Genomic DNA, 12,769 nt, shown 5'->3' on the forward strand with positions numbered 1-12,769 from the left:
GCATGAGTCAGTGAGGTATTCCTTTCCTGTATATTATAGGATATTATAAGGATATATTGCACGAGTCGGTGAGGTATTCCTTTCCTGTATATTATAGGATATTATAAGGATATATTGCACGAGTCGGTGAGGTATTCCTTTCCTGGATATTATAAGGACATATTGCACGAGTCAGTGAGGTATTCCTTTCCTGTATATTATAGGATATTATAAGGACATATTGCACGAGTCAGTGAGATATTCCTTTCCTGTATATTATAGGATATTATAAGGATATATTGCATGAGTCAGTGAGGTATTCCTTTCCTGTATATTATAGGATATTATAAGGATATATTGCACGAGTCGGTGAGGTATTCCTTTCCTGTATATTATAGGATAATATAAGGACATATTGCACGAGTCAGTGAGATATTCCTTTCCTGTATATTATAGGATATTATAAGGACATATTGCACGAGTCGGTGAGGTATTCCTTTCCTGTATATTATAGGATATTATAAGGACATATTGCACGAGTCGGTGAGATATTCCTTTCCTGTATATTATAGGATATTATAAGGATATATTGCACGAGTCAGTGAGGTATTCCTTTCCTGTATATTATAGGATATTATAAGGACATATTGCACGAGTCAGTGAGATATTCCTTTCCTGTATATTATAGGATATTATAAGGATATATTGCACGAGTCGGTGAGGTATTCCTTTCCTGTATATTATAGGATATTATAAGGATATATTGCACGAGTCAGTGAGGTATTCCTTTCCTGTATATTATAGGATATTATAAGGACATATTGCACGAGTCGGTGAGGTATTCCTTTCCTGTATATTATAGGATATTATAAGGATATATTGCACGAGTCGGTGAGGTATTCCTTTCCTGTATATTATAGGATATTATAAGGATATATTGCACGAGTCGGTGAGGTATTCCTTTCCTGTATATTATAGGACATATTGCACGAGTCAGTGAGATATTCCTTTCCTTTATATTATAGGATATTATAAGTACATTTTGCACGAGTCAGTGAGATATTCCTTTCCTGTATATTATAGGATATTATAATGATATATTGCATGTCAGTGAGGTATTCCTTTCCTGTATATTATAGGATATTATAATGATATATTGCATGAGTCAGTGAGGTATTCCTTTCCTGTATATTATAGGATATTATAATGATATATTGCATGAGTCGGTGAGGTATTCCTTTCCTGTATATTATAGGATATTATAAGGACATATTGCACGAGTCGGTGAGGTATTCCTTTCCTGTATATTATAGGATATTATAAGGATATATTGCACGAGTCGGTGAGGTATTCCTTTCCTGTATATTATAGGACATATTGCACGAGTCAGTGAGGTATTCCTTTCCTGTATATTATAGGATATTATAAGGATATATTGCACGAGTCAGTGAGGTATTCCTTTCCTGTATATTATAGGATATTATAAGGATATATGGCACGAGTCAGAGATTTATTCCTTTTCTGGAAGTTATAACTATCACAAGAATGAAATCAGGAAAGAGTATTCTGTGCAGACGCAGCAAGGTCAGAGTCTCCAGGAAAAGGTGTATATATATATATATATATATATATATATAATGTATATGACAAGCAGCAGAGCGGGACGCTGGGCACAATGTACAACAGAACATACACTTCTGTTTCTTCAACTCAAAGGGAATTTATGACATGTAGGTGAAATGTTCTCCTTTCCCATAAAAGCCTCCAGATCTCAGCACATTGCAGTAGATCACGTCTTTGCAGAACATTCGGGCTGTCATTTAACTCTGGTCGATTTGCTCAGCAATAACCCTGCCAGACTATACATGCCCTGGGCCAAACAATAGTAAAATAAGTGTACAGCTATTTACAAGTCAAGTGTAGTCAAACACTAGCAGCGCATGAGGGTCAACAAGCACCTGAAAGAGGAGAAGCGACACCAGGTGTTCAATATTTCTGATAGTATCGACTACGGGAAACAAATGACACAAGCACATATATACAGTATTGCAGGAACACAGGGCCTGATTCAGAGCCGGACGCTATTTGCACTCGCTCAGAAAAAGGGGCCGGATATTTAAATTGAGCGCTCGCTCTTTGCGGTCTGTTGACGCCTCTATGACTGAGCGAGTGAACAAAACATGCGCTCGCTATTTTGTAAAGACGCCCCCTGGCCACTCGCATCATACGTCATCTCCGCTATTTATTACATTAATCGAGTACATCGAAAGGCGTCTGATCTGCTCGCAGTGCTTGTGGTAGGATTTTCCTACCGCAATCATGCGAACAGTTCAGGCTAAGAAACAACCAAGTGACGTGGCCGATGACGCTGCTTTGTTAATTATGCACACCCTTAAAACGCCCGTTTTGACCTTTAAGCACGCCTGCGTTCGGATCTCCACTCCCCGTTTTCAAGCACCTTCCCCTGTTACCACCCACAAACGCCTCCTCCTGTCACTCAAATTAGCAGACACTCGCTGTTTTGTGAGCGCTCGATTTCCGACCGCACTGACTAGTTGGCGCATGCCCATTATGACCCATACGCATGCGCAGTTGTGCGAACATCGCTCGGAGCGAACGAGCGGCTCTGAATCAGGCCCATAGTTCATAGAGAGCAGGGTAGCAAAAAATAATGACAAACACTGGAAACAGAAAGAAAATGGAATCATTTAAACTTCAATAATAAAACCAAACATTAGAATATATCATGTATTTGCGATCTTAGAGGCATAATTAGAGTCCTAAACCCGATAATTATAATTTCTCAACTCCAGTATTAGCGACAATAAAAAATGAGGACTTGCAAATGTATTAAAGTACACCCACAGGGAGAGTGGAACCGAAAGGAGCCTGTCAGTGCGGTTAGTAATCTCTTCACTTATCTGGGAGCAGTGCGCACTACTGCTGACCACGCATGCGCGAGAGGTAAATGCCGGGGAAGGATCCGTACTTTTTGCGAATTGTAGCCCATAGGCTACAATGGCTGATGCCATTTGCAGATGGCATTAGCTGCCAGGGGTCGAGCTTCGGAATGCATCGCATTCCAGTGCCTGATAAATTTGGCAAAAAAAAAAAAGCAGCCATACGGAAACTTATGGGAGCTGCTTTTGTGAGCGAAACCGGGTTTCTTCCGCAGATAGCCGGTCCCCCCCGTATATACAGTCAGGTGCATAAATATTGGGACAGTGACAGAATTGTCATATTTTGGCCTCTATTCACCACCACAATGGCTTTGAAATGAAACAAACAAGATGTGATTTACCTGCAGACTTTCAGATTTAATTTGAGGGTAATTACATCCAAATCAGGTGAACAGTGTAGGAATTACAACGGTTTCTATATGTGCCTCCCACTTTTTAAGGGGCCAAAAGTAATGGGACTATCAACTGAAAAGCTATTTCATGGACAGGTGTGGGCTATTCCCTCGTTATTTCATTATCAATTAAGCAGGTAAAAGGTCTGGAGTTGATTCTAGGTGTGACATTTGCATTTGGAATCAGTTGCTGTCGACTCTCAATATGAGATCCAAAGAGCTGTCACTATCAGTGAAGCAAGCCATCATTAGGCTGAAAAATCAAAACAAACCCATCAGAGAGATAGCAAAAACATTAGGTGTGGCCAACGCACTGGAGAGTTCAGCAACACCAAAAGACCCGAAGACCACGGAAAACAACTGTGGTGGATGACAGAAGAATTATTTCCCAGGTGAAGAAAAACCCCTTCACAACAGTTGGCCAAATCAAGAACACTCTCCAGGAGGTAGGTGTATATGTGTCAAAGTCAACAATCAAGAGAAGACTTCACAAGAGTGAATATAGAGGGTTCGCTACAAGATGCAAACCATTGGTGAGCCACAAAAACAGGAAGACCAGATTAGCGTTTGCCAAACAACATAAAAAAAAGCCATTACAGTTCTGGAACAACATCCTATGGACAGATGAGACAAAGATCAACTTGTACCAGAGTGATGGGAAGAGAAGAGTATGGAGAAGGAAAGGAACTGCTCATGATCCAAAACATACCACCTCATCAGTGAAGCATGGTGGTGGTAGTGTCATGGGTCATGGTGTGGGCATGTATGGCTGCCAATGGAACTGGTTCCCTTGTATTTATTGATGATGTGACTGCTGACAAAAGCAGCAGGATGAATTCTGAAGTGTTTTGGCCAATATTATATGCTCATATTCAGTCTAATGCTTCAGAACTCATTGGACGGCGCTTCACAGTGCAGATGGACAATGACCCGAAGCATACTGCAAAAGCAACCAAAGAGTTTTTTAAGGCTAAAAAGTGGAATGTTATGCAATGGCCAAGTCAATCCCCTGACCTGAATCCGATTGAGCATGCATTTCACTTGAGGAAGACAAAAAAGCCATTGTGGTGGTGAATAGAGGCCAAAATGTGAAAATTCTGTCAATGTCCCAATATTTATGCACCTGACTGTACATTCAGGAGATACTTCTTTTTGGGTAGCCACCGAAAATGGGTGTTTTTAATGAATATCCAGCAAATAATGGGCTATTCAATACACCGCGCAGCTAACCCCGACTAAGGATTTCTTCTCGCAGCCCTCCGGGGATGTGAGCAGAAATCCGACAAAAGTCCCGGCGCGAGGCTGTTTTCTGCCCTTCGCGCCTGGAAAACAGCAATGCGCCGGGAAGTTAGGTCGGGGAATGCCTGTTCTCACGCCTTAAACAAGGTGTTTAGTCATGAGAACGGGCATTCTCCGACTAAACACTGCGCAGAATAGAATAGCTCCGGGAGCTATCTCTCGGTGCTATTTACATCGCGGGCAATTGAATCGAGCCCAATGATTGATAAATAGACTCTTATGTACCGTATTGCACCCATGATCCAAACTGTACATTTTGCTCCCAACCACTCTACTAATTATCTTCCAAATTCCACATTTTAATAACAGACATTTTTTTTTATTAGTCCCTTTCTACTGAGCTGAACAATTTCCAAATAATTTGGGATTGGTCCGTTAAGAATCCAGCAGCTAACTCGCTGCTGATTGACCAAGATGGAAACTTAGCGGAACGCGTTACTGTAATGTTTTTTTATTCGGCGGCTGGTGCCAGGGAGACGGGGTCAACTTACATTTCCAAAAGGCAGAAGTGATCTTGCCAATATGAAAATGTGTGCTGACCACAACCAGGAAAACATAGCTCAAATGCTATGTTTGCTAATTACTACATGTCCCTTTAAGTCCATCTCCAACAGGTAATCAATCACCTGGCGATGTAGTGAGTCTCTGTCTCTGAGGGTCCGCCCAATTTCCTTTGGAAAGTTATCCGATTGAAAGTTATCGCTATTCCTAATCTACAGAGAACTTCTGATCTCACTGCGAAAGGCTGATAAAATACAGCGATCAATGCAAAGGAGAAACACTAGACATTATTTAATGAAACCGTAGAGACAGACCCGAAACCTGGATCTGAATAATGAATTATTACTACACAGGTTTGTTTCCTACGCAGCACAGCCTTGGCCGGTGTCCACATACAAATACCAAACCTATGATCTTATGAAAAGAAACCAAAACGTGGCCTCCGGACAAGTTTACGGAGCCAGGAAACACTACAATTAATTGTGACTAACCCTGACAGAAGTCAATCAGGAGCCAGTCAGTACGGTCTACGAGACAGCAGACAGCTGGAGAACTAGAAAGATAAGGTCCACGTGACAAAGCAAAGGGACTGAATCATATTTCGGCTGTGCAGCTCCCCTGCTTTGAAGGCATAATTGTTATAAATATATAGATTTTGAAAACAATATACATTCTGCCCGAGGTTTGTTGCTGTACAAATCAATACATTTGCATCTAAACAAAGCTTTGTCTGTGCCTAATACCACATGGACACATTTACATCTACTTGGAAACTACATTCAACCATGTTATGGAAGTTCCAAATAATATAAATGCATTCATAGGCAAAGAGAAAACCCCCAGCCTATGCTTAAGGACATCTCACAGCTTCCCAGGCTTGGTGGCTATGGGACGTAGCTTCAGGCAGAGGTAAGTATGATTCATTGTTTCCAAACACATCAATGTTGAAATACTGTAATAGAACCAAATCCCTAAATAAATATATGGAAGTATATAACCAAAATACAGTTCTGACGTGTGGTTTGCTATTAAAACAATGCTGCATAGATTCAAAACACAGTGGGGGCAATCCAATTAGCCACGAGGGGTGCGAAAATCGGGTACGTAAATGCAACATAGCAGTGCGACAGAAATGTGTCCGGACTGTTCGATAATCATTGAAAGGGAATTGTCTGCTACTGCACCAATAGTATAACGGGATGGTCCTTCCGATATGAGAGAACAATACAAGTTTTAAGGAAAGAAACAAAACTTGTAAATAAACTTTTTTTCATTTTCATAGTACATTAAGGGGTCATTCCAATTCTAAGCGATGCACTTGCAGCTGCACTTGACGGCAGCCTGACCTCGCTCAAATCTGTGCGCAGTCGCACAGGGCTGCGTACAAAATTGCGCGTGTTCAGCCTGAAAGAGGGCCGCGAGGGGACATTGCCGGCGTTTTAACGCCATGGCAACTGCAACACGCACCCCTCGTGGCTAATTTAATTGCCCCCTAAGCATCATCTGTTTAATATTAGACAGTGAAATGTGGCTCATCGGTTGCTGAAGAACTACAAGTCCCAGGGCTTGCTAAAGGTTTTCTGCCTTTGAACCAGTCAGTATACGCATTTGAACACGAGCAGATATGTTAAACTGGTGAAACAGACTATTACAAGAATAGAAAGCGAGGGAGACGAATTCAGCAATTTAATGGTTTCTATAAATGGATGACAGACCTTGAAAGCAACAGACAGTGTATCACTACCATAATTGTCCATGCTGGTCCTCGTAAATAACCAGCATCAAAATACTCACTTCCGCATGCGCCAAAACATGCAAAAAAAACCTGTAGGACATCAATGTCTCACCAATGGGCCCCAGAACAAGGCAATGTGTAAACGACCGTTCAAATCAGCTCACTTCCTCATATTGACGTCCTCCTCACAAACAAAAATAAACCTACATTCACCTGCACAAGGTTGTAAATTTACCCTGCCAGTTACAGATTTACCATTGACGTCATTGGTTGCTGTCAAGTGACGTAATACTGAACCTATACAAGTCTGCATTTCCTAAACCTGTCCCATACTATTCATTGATGTATGTATATCGCTGGTCCAGTACAAAGAGCTTAATTCCTCTGGGATACAAATGCTGCCTATCCATTTAACGATGCGGGGGACAACGGCACGATTACGACGCCGTCGTCTCCTGCGGGGGATAATGCTGCCCATCCACTAGGCGATTATACCTAGTGATGGAGCGATAACGACGGCGATATCGCTCCATCGCTTGGTAATCGCCAGCAAATCGGGCAGTAAAAGGTTAAAAACGACCGGCGATGCGCGCGCCCGATGGTCGTTTTTAACATCAATCATCGCCCGAACATGACGGTCTACCTGATGACTGCCGTCAGGTTGCCATGTTCAGGGATGATTGATCTGAACGTTCAGTGTATTCAGTTCACCCCGAGGGAGACGACGGCGTCGTAATCGTGCCGTCGCCCCCCGCATTGTTAAATGGATGGGCAGCATAACTGTCCTCCTCACACTATAGTAAAAAGAATGGAGATGGGTAAATCAGACTTGAGTCTTTATATACCCTTAGCGTACGTTATAATAGGCTGATTATTAGCATGAATGTTGACTATCAATTTGGCGCCACAAAGTTTTGCAGTCCGCTAAGATGTACAGGACCAAAAGCCAGATACAAAGCCACAGAACTTCAAGAAGTATAAAAGCGAGGAATAAAAAAATAATGTTCCGAATACAAAAGATTGGTAAATAATGACACCAGGGCTGTACAGAACATACAAGAGGCAGGACAGAAGGACGTACAGGTGGGTGAGGTTAGAGTGGATGGGATGACATAAGGAGAGCTGGCTCTACACATGGGTTCTTACAATCATTATTGGCCCGAATGGCCGCGCTATTATAACCAACGCCAAAAGTCTATATAGCGCCAACCCCAAAAGTTTATATAGCGCCATATACAGAACAACCTTCTCCACCGGAGCAAACTCCAGCATCAGGAACCATCTTCGCTATGCATCCAACGTCTCCCTTGGGACAGCAGCAAGTTCCATTACATTGCTCACCTGCCCCAACATCAGCGACTAAATTAGCCAAAACGTATTCCAAGACAGGACAATTGCTTCCCCTTCAAGCAGACATTTTCTCCCCCCTAGAAACACTATGAAATACCATCTGCTCATAACTTGTGCCTCCATCTTCCCAGAAGTTACACGACACTCCATCAATTTTCCTCTTGTACCGTGCTTAGGTAGCCTGTGGCTTGGCGACTGCCGCGGAACTACAAGTCTCAGCATACCTAGCAAGTAAGGTAAGCTGGACATGCATATGGTGAAGTGGTTGTCCATCTGTGACTCCTCATCCCGTGTCTGGCGTGACCATCATCTGGAATTCCCTATGGCAAAGCCCATGCTACCAATATCCAAAATAAGACGGACAGGCATCCTACTGCTCTCCAGCCGTTTCAGAACTACAAGTCCAAGCATGCCCTATCAGTTCCTGTCTGGCTGCAGAGCAGAAGGAAATAGGTGGCCTCCAAAACCCCAAATAATTCACCTGCTGCACAGTAGCGCCTGCGAGCAGATACGCGCACTGCGTACGTGCCTCCATAGGAACGCAATGTGCGATCTCAGCGTGCGCCGTAGCGTATGCAGGCGCGGGGGAATCGCATGGCGCGATGCGTGCTCACGTTTGCGGCGCGATCAGCCACAATGTAACTGGGCACATCTGTAAATCTCATAGCATGCTGGGACTTGTGGTTCCACAACACCAGGAAGCAGAGCGCCTACAAAACCAAGAAACATTCTGGAGTTAGGCACTGGCTGCTTCCCCGCTGTGGAACTACAAGTCCAAGCCATGCTCTATCAGCTCATGCTGGGACTTGTGGTTCCCCAGCAGCAGCAGGACCCAGGCACCTCTCCCCACGCAGGAGGAAACCCCCCCCCCTCTCCTCACCTTCCGCAGGGCCGGCACGAAGAGCCCCCGCCACTTGCTGCCGTTCTCCTCGCTGAAGAAGTCGTAGTTGTGCGGTGGCTGCTGCATGATCCCGGCCTCATGGGACGCCGTCAGCCGCTGCCCGGAGCTCAGTCAGGGCCGCGCACTGCCTGGCACAGGCCGGGGCAGAGGGGGCCGCTCAGGCCGCAGCCCGGGAGTCTCGCTGTGTGTCTGTATCCGGAGCTCTGCAGCCGGCATGTCCCCCGGGAGCACAGGATTCCCGGCCCGCGGCTGCTGCTGCTACTACATGCCGCCGGCGTCAGGCTCTCAGGGCAGGCGGCGCTCCGGGGCAGGGGGCCATGGCCGCCCCCCGCTGCCTCATGCTGGGAGCGGAGTCAGTGATGGAGGCCGGGGGGGGGGGGAGGGAGGCTGCTGGTTGTTGTGATGGGATCCGGCGTCCTCAGGGACTCTGTCCTGCAATCTCAGCCCCAGCTGCCCTCCCACTACCCCGCACCGACGCCACGGAGCATGCCTGGAACCTGGAGGAGGGAGGCGGCCAGGGGCGGGAGGAGGAGCCGGGGTGACGGGATGGTGGAAGATGGCACAAAGGTGACGGGGTGACGGGATGGTGGAGAGTGGCACAGAGGAGCCGGGGTGACGGGATGGTGGAGAGTGGCACAGAGGAGACGGGATGGTGGAGGGTGGCACAGAGGAGCCGGGGTGACGGGATGGTGGAGAGTGGCACAGAGGAGCCGGGGTGACGGGATGGTGGAGAGTGGCACAGAGGAGACGGGATGGTGGAGGGTGGCACAGAGGAGCCGGGGTGACGGGGTGGTGGAGGGTGGCACAGAGGAGCCGGGGTGACGGGATGGAGGAGGGTGGCACAGAGGAGCCGGGGTGACGGGATGGTGGAGAGTGGCACAGGGGAGCCGGGGTGACGGGATGGTGGAGAGTGGCACAGAGGTGACGGGATGGTGGAGGGTGGCACAGAGGAGCCGGGGTGACGGGATGGTGGAGAGTGGCACAGGGGAGCCGGGGTGACGGGATGGTGGAGAGTGGCACAGAGGAGCCGGGGTGACGGGATGGTGGAGAGTGGCACAGAGGAGACGGGATGGTGGAGGGTGGCACAGAGGAGCCGGGGTGACGGGGTGGTGGAGGGTGGCACAGAGGAGCCGGGGTGACGGGATGGAGGAGGGTGGCACAGAGGAGCCGGGGTGACGGGATGGTGGAGAGTGGCACAGGGGAGCCGGGGTGACGGGATGGTGGAGAGTGGCACAGAGGTGACGGGATGGTGGAGAGTGGCACAGAGGAGACGGGATGGTGGAGAGTGGCACAGAGGAGACGGGATGGTGGAGGGTGGCACAGAGGAGCCGGGGTGACGGGATGGTGGAGGGTGGCACAGAGGAGCCGGGGTGACGGGATGGTGGAGGGTGGCACAGAGGAGCCGGGGTGACGGGATGGTGGAGAGTGGCACAGGGGAGCCGGGGTGACGGGATGGTGGAGAGTGGCACAGAGGAGCCGGGGTGACGGGATGGTGGAGAGTGGCACAGAGGAGACGGGATGGTGGAGGGTGGCACAGAGGAGCCGGGGTGACGGGGTGGTGGAGGGTGGCACAGAGGAGCCGGGGTGACGGGATGGAGGAGGGTGGCACAGAGGAGCCGGGGTGACGGGATGGTGGAGAGTGGCACAGGGGAGCCGGGGTGACGGGATGGTGGAGAATGGCACAGAGGAGCCGGGGTGACGGGATGGTGGAGAGTGGCACAGAGGAGACGGGATGGTGGAGAGTGGCACAGAGGAGACGGGATGGTGGAGGGTGGCACAGAGGAGCCGGGGTGACGGGATGGTGGAGGGTGGCACAGAGGAGCCGGGGTGACGGGATGGTGGAGGGTGGCACAGAGGAGCCGGGGTGACGGGATGGTGGAGAGTGGCACAGGGGAGCCGGGGTGACGGGATGGTGGAGAGTGGCACAGAGGAGCCGGGGTGACGGGATGGTGGAGAGTGGCACAGAGGAGACGGGATGGTGGAGGGTGGCACAGAGGAGCCGGGGTGACGGGATGGTGGAGGGTGGCACAGAGGAGCCGGGGTGACGGGATGGTGGAGGGTGGCACAGAGGAGCCGGGGTGACGGGATGGTGGAGAGTGGCACAGAGGAGCCGGGGTGACGGGATGGTGGAGAGTGGCACAGAGGAGACGGGATGGTGGAGGGTGGCACAGAGGAGCCGGGGTGACGGGATGGTGGAGGGTGGCACAGAGGAGCCGGGGTGACGGGATGGTGGAGGGTGGCACAGAGGAGCCGGGGTGACGGGATGGTGGAGAGTGGCACAGGGGAGCCGGGGTGACGGGATGGTGGAGAGTGGCACAGAGGAGCCGGGGTGACGGGATGGTGGAGAGTGGCACAGAGGAGACGGGATGGTGGAGGGTGGCACAGAGGTGCCGGGGTGACGGGAGGGTGGCACAGAGGAGCCGGGGTGACGGGATGGTGGAGGGTGGCACAGAGGAGCCGGGGTGACGGGATGGTGGAGGGTGGCACAGAGGAGCCGAGGTGACGGGATGGTGGAGGGTGGCACAGGGGTGACGGGATGGTGGAGAGTGGCACAGAGGAGCCGGGGTGACGGGATGGTGGAGAGTGGCACAGAGGAGACGGGGTGACGGGATGGTGGAGGGTGGCACAGAGGTGACGGGTGACGGGATGGTGGAGGGTGGCACAGGGGAGCCGGGGTGACGGGATGGTGGAGGGTGGCACAGAGGAGCCGGGGTGACGGGATGGTGGAGGGTGGCACAGAGGAGCCGGGGTGACGGGATGGTGGAGAGTGGCACAGGGGAGCCGGGGTGACGGGATGGTGGAGAGTGGCACAGAGGAGCCGGGGTGACGGGATGGTGGAGAGTGGCACAGAGGAGACGGGATGGTGGAGGGTGGCACAGAGGAGCCGGGGTGACGGGAGGGTGGAGGGTGGCACAGAGGAGCCGGGGTGACGGGATGGTGGAGGGTGGCACAGAGGAGCCGGGGTGACGGGATGGTGGAGAGTGGCACAGGGGAGCCGGGGTGACGGGATGGTGGAGAGTGGCACAGAGGAGCCGGGGTGACGGGATGGTGGAGAGTGGCACAGAGGAGACGGGATGGTGGAGGGTGGCACAGAGGAGCCGGGGTGACGGGAGGGTGGCACAGAGGAGCCGGGGTGACGGGATGGTGGAGGGTGGCACAGAGGAGCCGGGGTGACGGGTGACGGGATGGTGGAGGGTGGCACAGAGGAGCCGAGGTGACGGGATGGTGGAGGGTGGCACAGGGGAGCCGGGGTGACGGGATGGTGGAGAGTGGCACAGAGGTGACGGGTGACGGGATGGTGGAGGGTGGCACAGAGGAGCCGGGGTGACGGGATGGTGGAAGGTGGCACAGAGGTGACGGGTGACGGGATGGTGGAGGGTGGCACAGAGGAGCCGGGGTGACGGGATGGTGGAGAGTGGCACAGGGGAGCCGGGGTGACGGGATGGTGGAGAGTGGCACAGAGGAGACGGGATGGTGGAGGGTGGCACAGAGGAGCCGGGGTGACGGGATGGTGGAGGGTGGCACAGAGGAGCCGGGGTGACGGGATGGTGGAGGGTGGCACAGAGGAGCCGGGGTGACGGGATGGTGGAGAGTGGCACAGGGGAGCCGGGGTGACGGGATGGTGGAGAGTGGCACAGAGGAGACGGGATGG

The 12,769-nt window shown here is 50.5% G+C and overlaps 1 protein-coding gene across 1 annotated transcript in view; it reads right to left on the reverse strand.

The window, feature by feature from the left end:
* SOS2 (SOS Ras/Rho guanine nucleotide exchange factor 2) overlaps positions 1-9,603 on the reverse strand; it is a 65,873-nt gene extending 56,270 nt beyond the window's left edge. Inside the window, exon 1 of the mRNA XM_088464369.1 lies at positions 9,097-9,603. Within this exon, the coding sequence (XP_088320495.1) occupies positions 9,097-9,183 (87 nt within the window). The 5' untranslated portion in view covers positions 9,184-9,603. The remainder of the gene's footprint in view (positions 1-9,096) is intronic.
* Between the last annotated feature and the right edge of the window lie 3,166 nt (positions 9,604-12,769).

The sequence above is a fragment of the Taudactylus pleione genome, unplaced genomic scaffold, assembly GCF_031769625.1.
Source record: "Taudactylus pleione unplaced genomic scaffold, aTauple2 ptg001661l, whole genome shotgun sequence".
NCBI classification, from domain to species: domain Eukaryota; kingdom Metazoa; phylum Chordata; class Amphibia; order Anura; family Myobatrachidae; genus Taudactylus; species Taudactylus pleione.